Below are 12,801 nucleotides of genomic sequence, written 5' to 3'. Positions count from 1 at the left end.
AAACCATTTCATTACCACTCTATTCTCAGCTCATTTTAGGCTGCTCATCTTCATTGTTCTCTCAGGAAGATGTATGCAGTGAGCTACAAAGCTGCATGTTACCACAACCATAAACTAACAAGGCAAGGGCCTGCAGTCACAGGGATGGTGAGAAAAAGTCATTCACAGTACAAGTTGTATCACGTCTTCTAGGGTAAGCTAGGTGCTTTTGCTGAAGGAATTCTTGAGAAGCAAATGCCTTCCCACACCAGGACAGACTGAAGCTGCAGCAGCCAAATCCTTTCTGAGAGCAAGACAGCCACAAAGCTTTCCCTAGTAAGCCATATAAGCTTATGATGAAATGAGTGATGTGCATCAACTGTTTTCAGAGCAGGGTAGGATACTACAGCCTTTGAAGCTCCAGACTGTCAGCACTTAAGTTTCAGTTAATGTTTTTAACACAGTCACGCATAAACCTTGTAATCGTTGGGATGCTGAAATCCTAAATTTTGACTCTGGGATAATATGTATTAAACCATGCTTACTGGTTATTGCCATGGTGCTTTTCAGTAAACACCAACTCTGGAGGATTTACATGTATTTAAGTATTTTTCTTCTTTTTTCCTCCCTCCTCCCCCCTCCTCATCTGGAAAGAATTATTTTGCAAGTCAAATGACAATCATTTGACTCACACAAAACAACATGAAACCAAGACTGTCAGTAGATTTATACCACATCCTTTAAGGTTTTAGTTTAGTTTCACATAGTGAAACATCTAATGGCTTTCATAAGCTAACAGATAACTTGAAATTAGCCGTACCACAAACACAGCAGTGGATGCACAGTTTCCAATAATGCCTGTTTTTCCTATGTTCCGAGGAAAGACAAAGTTCATTATCAAATAGCTAAATAGTTAAATATGCTAAAAATAGCACTTTTTAAAAAAAAGATATTCTTTCCTCCTTAGAATGTAATGTTTTTGAAAAAATTAGTAGGTAAGATGTAGCACAATGGTCATAAAGATAGATGGTTGACACTGTTCTAGATGCAAATTTGGAACAATATTAAACTTTAATCTCATTCTATGGGGTTTCATACACAGTTTCCAAAACAAATAAATGAACCACTGCTTTTGTCCCCCCCCCACACACAATTTTTTTTTAACTATAGTTTTTATTTAAATAAGACACAGGAACTTCTATACCAAAAAAAAAATACAAAACAAAAGCCACACACTTCCTTGTGTAAAGCAATATTGTGTGATAACTTGAATACTGTTCAGCACAGTGGCTAGAAATAACAGTACAACTATGTACAAAACTTTAAACAATATTTGACAAATTTCTACAGCTGGATGTAGAATACAATTGAGATAAACAACTGCTGGGAAATTTACATGGCAAAGCATTAGCTTTAACACATTTGGTTCAAAACCTTCAAATCTGCTAAGAACAAATGTGCAATTTAATTAATATTTAGTTTCTCATGGAAAAAAAATAAAAAGAACACGTAATGGCATTGCAATTATTGTACAGAGTTCATCACTGATCTAAAAACAACTCATCGTATCCCCTGGTAACCTAACACCAACAACTGAGACTACGATTTCTTATCTGGATAAAACCAGAGAATAAAAAGGTCATCATACTGCAATGTTAATCTAGAAGGAAAAATATTAAAAGGAATTGATACTTACATCATGAGTATTTTCTCCCCTTTATCTTCAATCTATAAAATATAGTGTTTTCACCTAGGCCTGAGATTAGTAGGGTTTAAAGATGGCTGTTGTGTTTCAAGCAGGTTTTTCACATGAAAATGGTTAGAGACAGACCTCTCTCTCCTTATGTTTTCTGCAAGGGGAGCCAAAAAAAGTGACTTTTATAGGCTGCAAATTCCACCTTGTAAGACAGCATTAACAAAACCTTCGTAATAAAAAGGAAACCATGCATTATCTCCAAAGAAAGCATGTATTTAGTGAGCAGTTATTGGTGGTTCACTCTCACCCCCTCCAATCTCATCTTCAAAAGAAGAAAAAAAAAAGAATAATGGAGCAAGTTTAAATGCTCAGTAGCTGCAGGCTACTAATCTCCTCAATTCCTGGAAAAGGTGAGCCTTATTCTCTTAGGAGCAGACAGCACAAATGTAGTTCCACTGAGCTGAAAGCAATGGAGCAAGAACATCAAGTTTATTTTGCCTTTGGGGTCCTCTTTGTATCACAGGAAATTATCTCTGAAAGCAGTGCTCTTGTTCTAGTACAACAGAAGAGCACCACTAAACCGTTCTTGCCATGTACTATTTTGAGAAAGCGTCCAGCCTGCAAAACCAGGATTATTTCACCAGGATTTTTTTTATTCATACTTAAGGAGGGGGGAAAACACACTTTTACACACACAACTTAAGTAAGCAAAAGTTACGGGACAAGCTTTGATTACGTAACACGAACTTAAAACTATTGTTTTCCCCACCCCTCTTAAAACACCCACTTGCTACTTTTGGACTTCAATCCAAACACAATTACTCACTATATAAATAAAATGCTGCTCATCTAACACTGCTTGACAAAAATCTGAAAACCTAGTTCCAACCAGCAAATGAATGAACATTTCCAAAAGAGAAACTAAACATTAATTTGACTTTTAGACGGTAACAGTAGCATTTCACATCCTTAACTGCCAACAAAAACATGAGAGGAAATCCCCATCACCCCCTGTGAAACCTGAAAGAATTTCTGTCCTTGAACAAAAACATTCTTGTCTTTCAAAATCCTCTCACACACAATGTGGAATGTTTCTCATGTACAGCCTAGTACTGAACACTTTATTTGCAACAGTTTAACAGTCATTAACTGAGCAACACCTGAAACCTTTAAATGCCACATTTTACATATATTGAAATGACAGTAAATGCAACAGTTGTTTTTACTTGTAAGCACATGACAAAGTGATATACATCACAGATTTGCTGGTTCTCCTCATGTTCACCCATGTCCAGGGTCATCATTCACCTGGAGCTGAATGCACTTATTCCAAGAAAGTGGAATGTAATGAGGAAATATTAATGCATAAAATAAGGAAAGGCAAAAGAGTGATGTTCCCTCTTTAGCTTTGTAGCTGTAAAATATTTTATATCCCAATATGATATACATTCCAAGTTACCTGAGTTTACACTTCGAGAGAAGTACCTGAAGCTAGGCCATAGGGTGGGCACTGTGCAACTGTTGTGGCCATTTTTTTTTTTTTTTTTTTTGCATTGTGTGTATTACAGAAGTTAGAAACAAACACCTGGATCAATTGTAAACATAATCCTGAAGTACAGTATTTTCCATAGGACACAACACAGCAAGACATTTTCTATTCAGACAGGCAACTTTTTTTTTTTTTTTATATATATATAGAGCTTATTTATACTGTAGAATTTGAAACAGAACACAGGACACAGTACTAATCTGGTCAAACATACTATGAAATGCATAGTCTCCACTTAAAACGCTTAATGATATATGGATTTTGCAGGCATTACTGCTTTCTCACAAAAAAATGCTGAATATGAATTCTGTCCCTGCCAAGAACAGCGTTGAGATATTTTTTCAAATGCTGCTAAGTATTCTGTTTTGTTCTGAAAGGTTGCCACCTCATGCAGATGTATCTGAGACGTTATCTCCTCAATCCTTGCTTTGGGGCAGAGGCCTGCTCCACCTTGGTCTAGATTAACGCGTAGCTCTGAGGAGAGGAATGATCTTCAGTCTGAATTTCTTGCAAAAGCGGCTGCTGCTGCTGGGATGGTTGCTGTACCGAGACCTCTGTAGAGTCCATTGTGCTGGTGTCATCTGACAGAGATGAGAAAGAGACCCGAGACGAAAGCTGCTCAACAGTCAGGGTACTCAAAGCTGTGCTTTGACCAGAGTTGGGAGAGTTCTTCAGCGTCAGGTCTGAAGCTGGAAGTAGGGGGCCCAGAAGTTTTACAGGACAGAAAGCTGATCCGGTTGGGATGAAGTTAACCTTGTTTTTGTCAGGACATGAAAAGAGAGGGGTTGAGACAGGCTGACGAGACCTACAACAAGAAAAGAGATTATACACCTGGCCAACGAAGGTGGTTGTGTGTGTCACAAACTTTGTGGTTCTACAAATTGCTAAAATGTGAATGACCAGGAATGGGATTAATTGGACAGAGGGGCAAACATCTTCCATATTGGTAGTCAGCTAACTGATCCACAGCATGAAAAATAGTGCCGTCACAAAAATGACTTGACTGTTACTGGATAAACATGCAACTTCCAGCAAGACAAAAGTCTGCACTACATATGCACATGAAAAAATGCCATGGTAATTTGGAATGACCCAAATCTTTCTTTAATAATAACACTGCAGCAACAACGCACGGTCATATTAATTCCCTTTGAGAAACTCCATAAAATAAACCTCTCCTTTCCCATATTCCGTAATTTTTTTGGAGGCTTCCTCCACAACACAACATTGCTCCTTCACCATCCAGCAGGCAACGAATGCTATTAAGAGCAAGAACCATCCCTTTCTTAATGCTTTCATCCACAGGAGCTAAGCATGCAACCTCGACAGCATGTGCTCAAATACTGCTGAGTCTAGGGAAAAAAACATCCAACAGTTTAATTTCTGACTTCTTGCTCAATAGTTCTGCTGTTGAGCAAAGTCTGCCATTAAATATACCGCCTACCAACACTTCACATAGGTTTCATTCCATTTTATATGCTTTATACACATCAAAATGTAACCTATGATTGAATTGATAAAAAATAACAGAGTTTTTGTTTTCAGCCACAAATATTTACAAAGTTCATAAAAATATATGGAAAGAGGCTTATAAATGCTTAGGAAATTAAATGTACCTTAGCTTTTCTGCTTGGGTTTTTGTTGCCTTTTATAAATGCACAAAAAGAGTTCAAGCATAAAAGACTCCATTTCTTCTTCAAACCAACGTGAACACTTCAATTTCTCTTCTGTGCAAACTCTAAGAATAGTTTGCTCCTGAAAAACCCATCAGCTGGAATAGTTTATTCATCTGCAGTTGAATAGGCTCAGTAAACAGGTTTACTGCTTTGCAGATACCAGCTGATATAAAAGGCATTACTTACGACATTTCCTCAAAGACCTTCACTCGCTCACATCCCTCTGGGGGCTCTCGTTTGAACATGTAGCTGTTGTTTGGTTTGGGAGATGAGGCATACTTGGGCAACGGTGAGCTACTCCCACTGTCTGAAAATTTAAAGCAGTTATATTACTAGAGATTGAGAGTGCTTTTTAATTAAATTTGACTTCCAAACAAGATGCCTTTTTTCACAATTTAGCCACTATGCTGGTTTGCTTCTACCACAATGCTTCCTTTATTGCAGACTACTTCTAACACCCTTGTATAGCACATTTCTTCTAAATAAAAGCTTCAGTGCAGCAACAATCTATCACATAACAAACAACACATAGCAGGAGGGTATTTTCATCCAGAACTCTGCAACTGGAACAAAGCAGAGCTGTGATCCTGGAAACAAACTCTTTATTATGTAATTCAAAAAACATAAATAAACAAGGTAATATGCATAACACATACAGAAGAATTATGAGTGGTAATGATAATATGCCTTTTCACTGTATAAACACGGTTATTGAAAGTGTGTGTATACAGCACATCATATGTTAAAACAATTCACGGGAACATTGACCTCATAAGTCTCATGAACAGTTCAGAATTTGCAAAGAAACAAAGCACATTTGTAATACAGGTACTGATATCTCATCATTGCAATCTTCTACCTTACTGGGTTCACAATTTAGTTGTTTTAGTATCCAGAGTAAAAACTTTCATAATTCAATTCTGTCCTCACTACTAACTATAAGATCTAGGTATTCTTCATGACTCTAGCTGCCTGTGTATTTTTTTTTTTTTTTTTTTTTTTTTTACAGATGATTACCAAACAAGTTTAGAACTGAAGACATAAACACCTAGGACACAAGACAGACTCCACAGCAGGTAGACTTCATTGTACTTCTTGGCAAATCTGAGATAAGACAACTCTGGTAGCATCAGAAGAACAAAAGTTTGACAGACTAAGACCACAAAACGGTTCACTTTAAACAGAAAGTGAACCACCCTTCCCTTCATCTTGAAAACAGAACATTCAATGCATTAAGACAAAGTATGTACAAAAATGATTACAGAAATTTAGCTTTCTGCAGTGGCTTCTACTTTTTCAAAGAGCAACAGCTATCTCAGGCTAATATTAGTAGCTCCATGTTCTGTGCATGGGTTTACAATTAAAATGAGTAGAAAAGGCAAGATTGTAAAGGATCCACCAACTTACAAGTGAATGTAACTTGAAGAGAGCTAACAGCTCCTGCTTTAGCTCCTTTCAAGTCTTTCCACGAGACTGGGATACCCTAGCATTTTTATCTCAGATACCTTTGTTTATTCTGCTGCTGTTCATGTGTGCCTTTCAGGCAACAGTGGAAGACCAACCAAAGCTTCAAGCATTATAATCCAGATTCACTGAAGCATGTAAGGTTTTCGTTAAGAGCCTGCAAACAGTAACTACATAAACACTTGTATAAGCATGACTCAAATACAGAGGCTGATCATTAGAGGTTTTGAAATATCAGTGCTTCCTTTACAAGACAAATCAACTGAAATGTCACTTTTTTTTTTTTTTTTACTATGAAAGATACGAGAAAATGGTTGAAGTGGACCTCAGTAGTATATTGATTATTCTGCTCTTTCCTGCTCTATAGTGAACACAGACTTGTTATTTACAGAATTTTTGGTGTTAACTGTATAAAAGCAGAAAAAGCCTAGAGACAATACAGATATTTGTCAAGCTGAGCACACGATGGTCTTTTGGAATCTATCCACTGTTGGCCCACACAGCTCATTGCAAACACAGAAATCATTAACAGAACCCAGACAGTTTGTTTCCTTCTTCTAATATTTAAAATTGAAGATCCAAGTTTCTATTTAAGAACTCTGAAATGTAAAATGAGCTACTGTTCATTCCAGTGAATACTGGAAAACTGTGGAAGTACATCCAAGGAAAGAATCAAACTGCATTCAAAGTTAAGTCAGTTCTTGGAAGATTCAGTGTGTTGTCTAGCCAGTACAGTTTTCAATAAAGTTTTTGGTTTATTTAGCCCTGTTTGGCTGAAACTTTCTATACAGGACAGCTGTTAAACATGGAAAAAATATACAATATAATTTAACTCATCTGTTCCTCCCTTTGCCTCCCTGAGCTTCTAAAGCTTACTAAATTCTTAGCTTTTAATTTCGACCAAACACATCACATGAACATTTGAAAAATACATGAGGTTACTAGGAGGCTGAAACATATAAGCTTAGTGTTAGTTCTACACGTACAGCAGCAGAGTTAGAACGGAAGGGTCCTGAGAAGAACAGATCATTAGCTGAAGTGATAAGAGGAAGTCTGTGGCTTAAGCCAGTCCGTAGGTGTGTATCCTGTAAGGTCTTAAGTGCTGAACTGTAACATCATTAATCCTTAACGACACTGCAAATGCAATTCTCGAACAATTGTATTCACACATGGTTTTATTTATTTATTTATTTTACTTTCTCAGAGACTGTAATGCATGCTCTGTCATCTGCATCTTCCAGGCTCCCACCAGTAGGGTGTGCTCTGCTGGCGTATTTCAACAAACTAATCAAATTTCATTATGATGACAATGATTGAAGATTAACAGATGTAACCTCTAAAGCAAGCTTTGTTACCATAACTGCGCTGAAGACAATATGGAGCCTTATTACACAAAATTTCTGAATATAAATATTTAAAACGGACAGTCCATTATCTAGAAAATGTTTGAAATTGTAATTAGAGACTAAACAATATTATTTTAACCAAAATATTTAACACCACAACTTTAGCTTGCATATATTATAATAACAGAAAAGAAAGATTAAGAGAACCCGTAGAACAATTTATTTTGAGTGACACAACTTAAATGAAACAAGAAACTGTCAGTGAACCTTGGGATCTGGTCTGATAGGTTCAAAAGGATTTTCCAAGATCAAAAATGCCTTTGTTTTTCGTGTTTTTTTTTTTTTTTTTTTTTTTAAGACTGCCCAAAGACTTCTCATACAATTTTAATTTTAAAAACTATGAATCAGATGCCCAGAAGTTAAAAAAAAAAAAAAATATCTCCAGTCCAAGAGATAGCATCTTCATGAATACACTGCTTGTTACAGCCCGCTAGCAACAGCAGGAATACACAATCCTATGCAGAAGCACCTAAATCAAAATCCCTGAAAAACAGGTTACACTATTTTCATACGAAAAAAAATCATTTCATCTTATATATTAGGATGGCTTTGAATTTCACCTCTGTCACAGTTACTAAGTATGCTACATGGCACTCTAAAATTTTAGTCTCAAGGAGCAGAGCATCATAAAACAGATCTACTGAAACCGGTAGCTTTAATGCAGCAAGGCATTACACTTATCTTGCAGTAGGCTGATATTTGAAAACAAAATCATAAAAGCCAGCTGGCATGAAAATACTTTCCCACCCTTCCTTCTCTGCTCCAATTTATACTATTTAGTACCACTACTCTTATTTAGACCAGGGTTGTGATCCTTCTCTGAAATTTAGCATTCAGTTTCTTTTGAAAAATTCAATAGATTTAGCAGCTCCTTGCAAAAAAGTAAACCAAACAGCTGATACAGTCCAAAGAGCAGCTGTGAGGGCCTCAGGCCAAAGCACAGCTTTGCACAAGAAATAAAAGATGCTTTAGAAATGTAAAGCAGTGCTGTGTCTGTACGAGTGCTGGCTCCTTGCACTGCTTATGAGTCTCAAACTACTAACCTTCATTTCCTATTCAGAAACACTCAGGAGCATTTATAAAACTGGTAATTTTAATGGTAAATCTAAATTATTCCAGCAGAAAAAGAACATAAAACTCCAACTTGAGAAAAATAACAGAAAATCTTGGTTTAAGATGTCTACACATGGTTATATTTGGAAATACATTTTTCAAAATTGAAAGGCTTTGTAGAAAACTTGCAGAAGTTGTATTCCAGCATCACTTTAAAATGAACGTGCAAAAAAAAATGAGTTTTTTAAAAAGTAGTTCACATCAGTACAGATGTTAAGAAACTTTCTCTCAAATTTCGCTATTTCTTCATAATTTCTACCTATATCCCTCATTTATAATTTGATAATTTATATCTGTCATTTGTATTTTATTTTATTTTGATAACATTCTTATTCAGAACAACCAGCCTCCGTGATCTCAATGATCTGAGCGTAAATGGCACCTATCTGGCTACCAATGCACTTTTACAACCTCTGAACAAGTTACTTTTTCTTGGGAAACTGCTACATGTTTTTCTAGTTTCTATCTTGCCCATAAAGAACAAAGCTGCAATGAGCAATTCAAGATTTTATTTTTCATGAATGTGGTATAATAAATCTTTAATTTAAAAATGCAATTATGTTAAAGTCTACAAAGCTGCTCATTTATCACAATCACCTATATACCACTACTAAAACAGGCTTTTAATACAAACCTAACATTAAAGCCAGCCTCAAGATTGAAACCTACAAATAAATATCTTCTCCTTATGAAGTTCAACAATAAATTTTACTCCAATTAGCTGTTCAAAAACATCCTAGATAGAAGATAAAACCCTTGAAAATCATTAAGTTAAATGCAGTATTTCAAACTGTCTTTACTTACTACCAATAAAAAACACCAAAAGTTTCCAGTTATTTTGTTAATTAAGTACTAACTGTAAAAGGAATGATTCTTTCCATTTCCTTGGTTTTTAGCATACAAGTTTTCAGAACATATACGAACAAATTACCTGTCAAGATATTTCGTTGTCTGCCAGTACTTTAGTGGATATCTATATCGTGATTCAGTCTTGACAAATTACAACTCACACAAATACTCTAAGAAAGGAAAGTAATGAAAGTAGTATGTGGTGGGGGGAGATGATATCCATGTTATTTTTGGAACATGGCCACCTATTATGCTGTGCTAAGACTTTTACTTTCATGTGGTTAACTTACACACACACCCCCCAGTTCAGTATTTGGGCTGGTGGATTTGCTTTCTACTACTTACTTTTAAATCTAAGAGGGAAAAGCAATAATTTTCAGAAACAAAGAAGTGTGATTTTTTTCTGCCCCAATCTTACTGCTTTTAGATTACATAGAATTAAAATTACTTTAAGAATGATTAAAACAGAATATTTACAAACAAAGCTTCAATCTTACTCATAACATCAAAACACTGCTGCCTTTAGCTAATCAGTAAATAGTTGCCAAATCAAGATCTTAGTTTTCATCTCATGTGAAATATACTCTTAGCTTCCACACTTCTTCCAAATGCATCCCTCCAGAGGGCCATATTTGCAGCTGATAAAAGAATCAAGTCTAGCTAGCCCAATAATTTCATTCATAAATAGAACTGTCCAGTCTTTTTACACTAGTGCTTCTATTTTCATACTGTGTCCTATCTGTGAATTACCCTTTAATTACTCGATTACTCCTACGATACTAAACTACTTTTTACAGACTTAGAAAAAATGCAGAATATTGACATATAAACAGAAATTATTCAGAAATTTTGGGTTGTGACAGATAATTACTCTCCATCAGATTATTCAAACTCATATTCGAGTTCTTCACCAAACAGCTTCAAGTGGGATGAGTTCAGAAGCAGAGTACTTTTAAAGCAGTCCAAAAATTCATCACTGTTTTGATCAGCAAGTAACTCACTCATGATGAGCATACATCACAATCCTACATACACAAACCTTCTTGAAACCTTTTTTAAACAGAAACATGTTACAATCTGAATTCTTCACATTAGAATCTTCATAAATAGTTAAGGCTGTTTGCTGTGCTCCTCTGACATATTTATGGAAGATGTTTGTGAAGTTTCACAAACAAGAGGGAAAAAGATATGTAAACAAACAAAACCAATTTTAAAGATAAATCTTCAGTCCCTCCACAACAATCAAACAAAACAAAAACTGATGTGATGAGTAAAATGAAGGTAGTTGTAAAAGCAGGACATCACATGCCTCCCATAGGTAAAGGCAGGCCATTCTACTCTCACCTTTATCACGGTCATAGAGTAAATCTTCTGTTGAGCAAGGACTCCCATCCTGAGATTCAGGAGGGCAAAAGGGAGAGACACACGGTGAATGACTGCTGCAGCTGCTGCTGCGCTCCTGGACAGATGGAGTCTGAGTGTCAATGCTTCGTGTACTACTACTACGATAGTGAGCAGGTAATGGGGCCCTTCGACCATCGGGGATATCCAAAGGCTGCAAGAAAAAGAAGCGATTCAGGTTACAGAGAAAAGATCCAACTCCCAAGTAACGTCAGCCTGCAGCACTCATAGCTGAAGCAATAAGGCAAGGCCTTAAGAACAGCAAACAAATCAGGTTTGAAAGAACATTAATGTAATGTAAAATGGACACAACTAACATAAATTATGCTCAATGCTGGGATAATATGCAGATGTTCCCAGCCAACTATATCCTCTTATGCAAAGTTAACAATAGAACACACTTCAATATTTATCTACACACATTAGTGTTATCAGAAAAATGCTAAAAGAGGTATTTTAGAAAGCAACTTCCCTCACACACACTCGACAAATAGACCTTGTACGTAATTGTACTTAGTAGTACAATCTTCAATACAGGTCACTTGTTATAAAGCAAAAACAAGTACTCTGATACCACATTTGGATAAAACAAAAAGCAGAAAACAAAATACAACAGCATATTATTGTCATAACAAACTGAATTACTGTTACAAATTAAACTATCCAAGCTTTGCTAGTAGGCAGTAATCCTCTAACACACCTGTACTCTTCATCCTTCACTTTTGTAGGATAAATTGAGAACTAAGCAGAAGTACAAGCTTATATAAGATTCACCAGCTTTGTTCTGAACCTAAGATAGCAAGCAGTGCCTGCTGACAGCAGTCTAGTTGGCACTGGCAAGAGTGATCTTGCATCCTAGTCTGCAACATACTGCACAGACATGTTCACTGTAGTAGGTTGGTACACCCTACTTCTTGCTCCCTGTGGGAAAATTAGTTTTATCATGAAGACAGCACTATTTTTTTTTTTTTTTTGAAAGAAAGAGTATTAAGGTTCCAGTTAAAAGTGAAGGGGTAAAAATACCTCCAAGATTTAAAATAATAGTTTTATCCTCACTTCAGTGAGGATTGTATTCAAGCCATAGAGAACAGATTACATGTTCTAGCTGCAAGAATCCTTTTTTCCTTTTCACGTCAAGTGAAGATTTTTATTTTATTGTTTTCTTCTTTTCCATTCATGCCAGAATCAGAACAGCCCATTCTAGAGCTTAAAATTCAGCCCAAATATTTCACAAGAGTATACTGTCCAAGTATCACATTCTCCTCTCTTCAGCAATAGTCTGTCCAGAAAACCACCCCATACTACACAAAGAGGCAGACACAGTAAAGTCAGAGGAGCCTTCCCTTCTTATGAGCCTTCCAGTTAACAGCATTTCACATTTCGTTTAAAAGCAAAGTAACATGCTATAAAGAGAACATTACAGTTGCTACATCAAGTGCTCAGAAGTTTGGACAAGGCTGCGTAGTCTGTTCCAACAGTTCTGCTCACATTGCATATGCGTTACAACACGACTACGTGTTGCTCTTCCCATCACCCCCAACAGGCCATGACTCATTCAATGCACAAGATAGACCTAAAGCATTATATCATTTGTTACACAGACCGAAGAGAGGTAGAAAACAAGACTGAAGCTGTGGAAAGGAAACAGTCTTGCAATTAACATAACCA

At 36.3% G+C, this 12,801-nt stretch overlaps 1 protein-coding gene across 1 annotated transcript in view; it reads right to left on the bottom strand.

Annotated features, from left to right (window-relative positions):
• Positions 1-3,205: 3,205 nt before the first annotated feature.
• Positions 3,206-12,801, bottom strand: part of GLCCI1 (glucocorticoid induced 1) — a 54,175-nt gene continuing 44,579 nt past the window's right edge. The window contains exons 6-8 of the mRNA XM_032180846.1: positions 11,077-11,287; positions 5,087-5,207; positions 3,206-4,029 (exon numbers count right to left, since the gene is read on the bottom strand). Coding sequence (XP_032036737.1) covers positions 3,681-4,029; positions 5,087-5,207; positions 11,077-11,287 — 681 coding nt within the window. The 3' untranslated portion in view covers positions 3,206-3,680. The remainder of the gene's footprint in view (positions 4,030-5,086; positions 5,208-11,076; positions 11,288-12,801) is intronic.

Source organism: Aythya fuligula, chromosome 2, assembly GCF_009819795.1.
Source record: "Aythya fuligula isolate bAytFul2 chromosome 2, bAytFul2.pri, whole genome shotgun sequence".
Lineage (NCBI taxonomy): Eukaryota > Metazoa > Chordata > Aves > Anseriformes > Anatidae > Aythya > Aythya fuligula.
The sequence above is the reverse complement of the archived record's forward strand: the minus strand, read 5'-3'. Positions and strand labels throughout refer to the sequence as shown.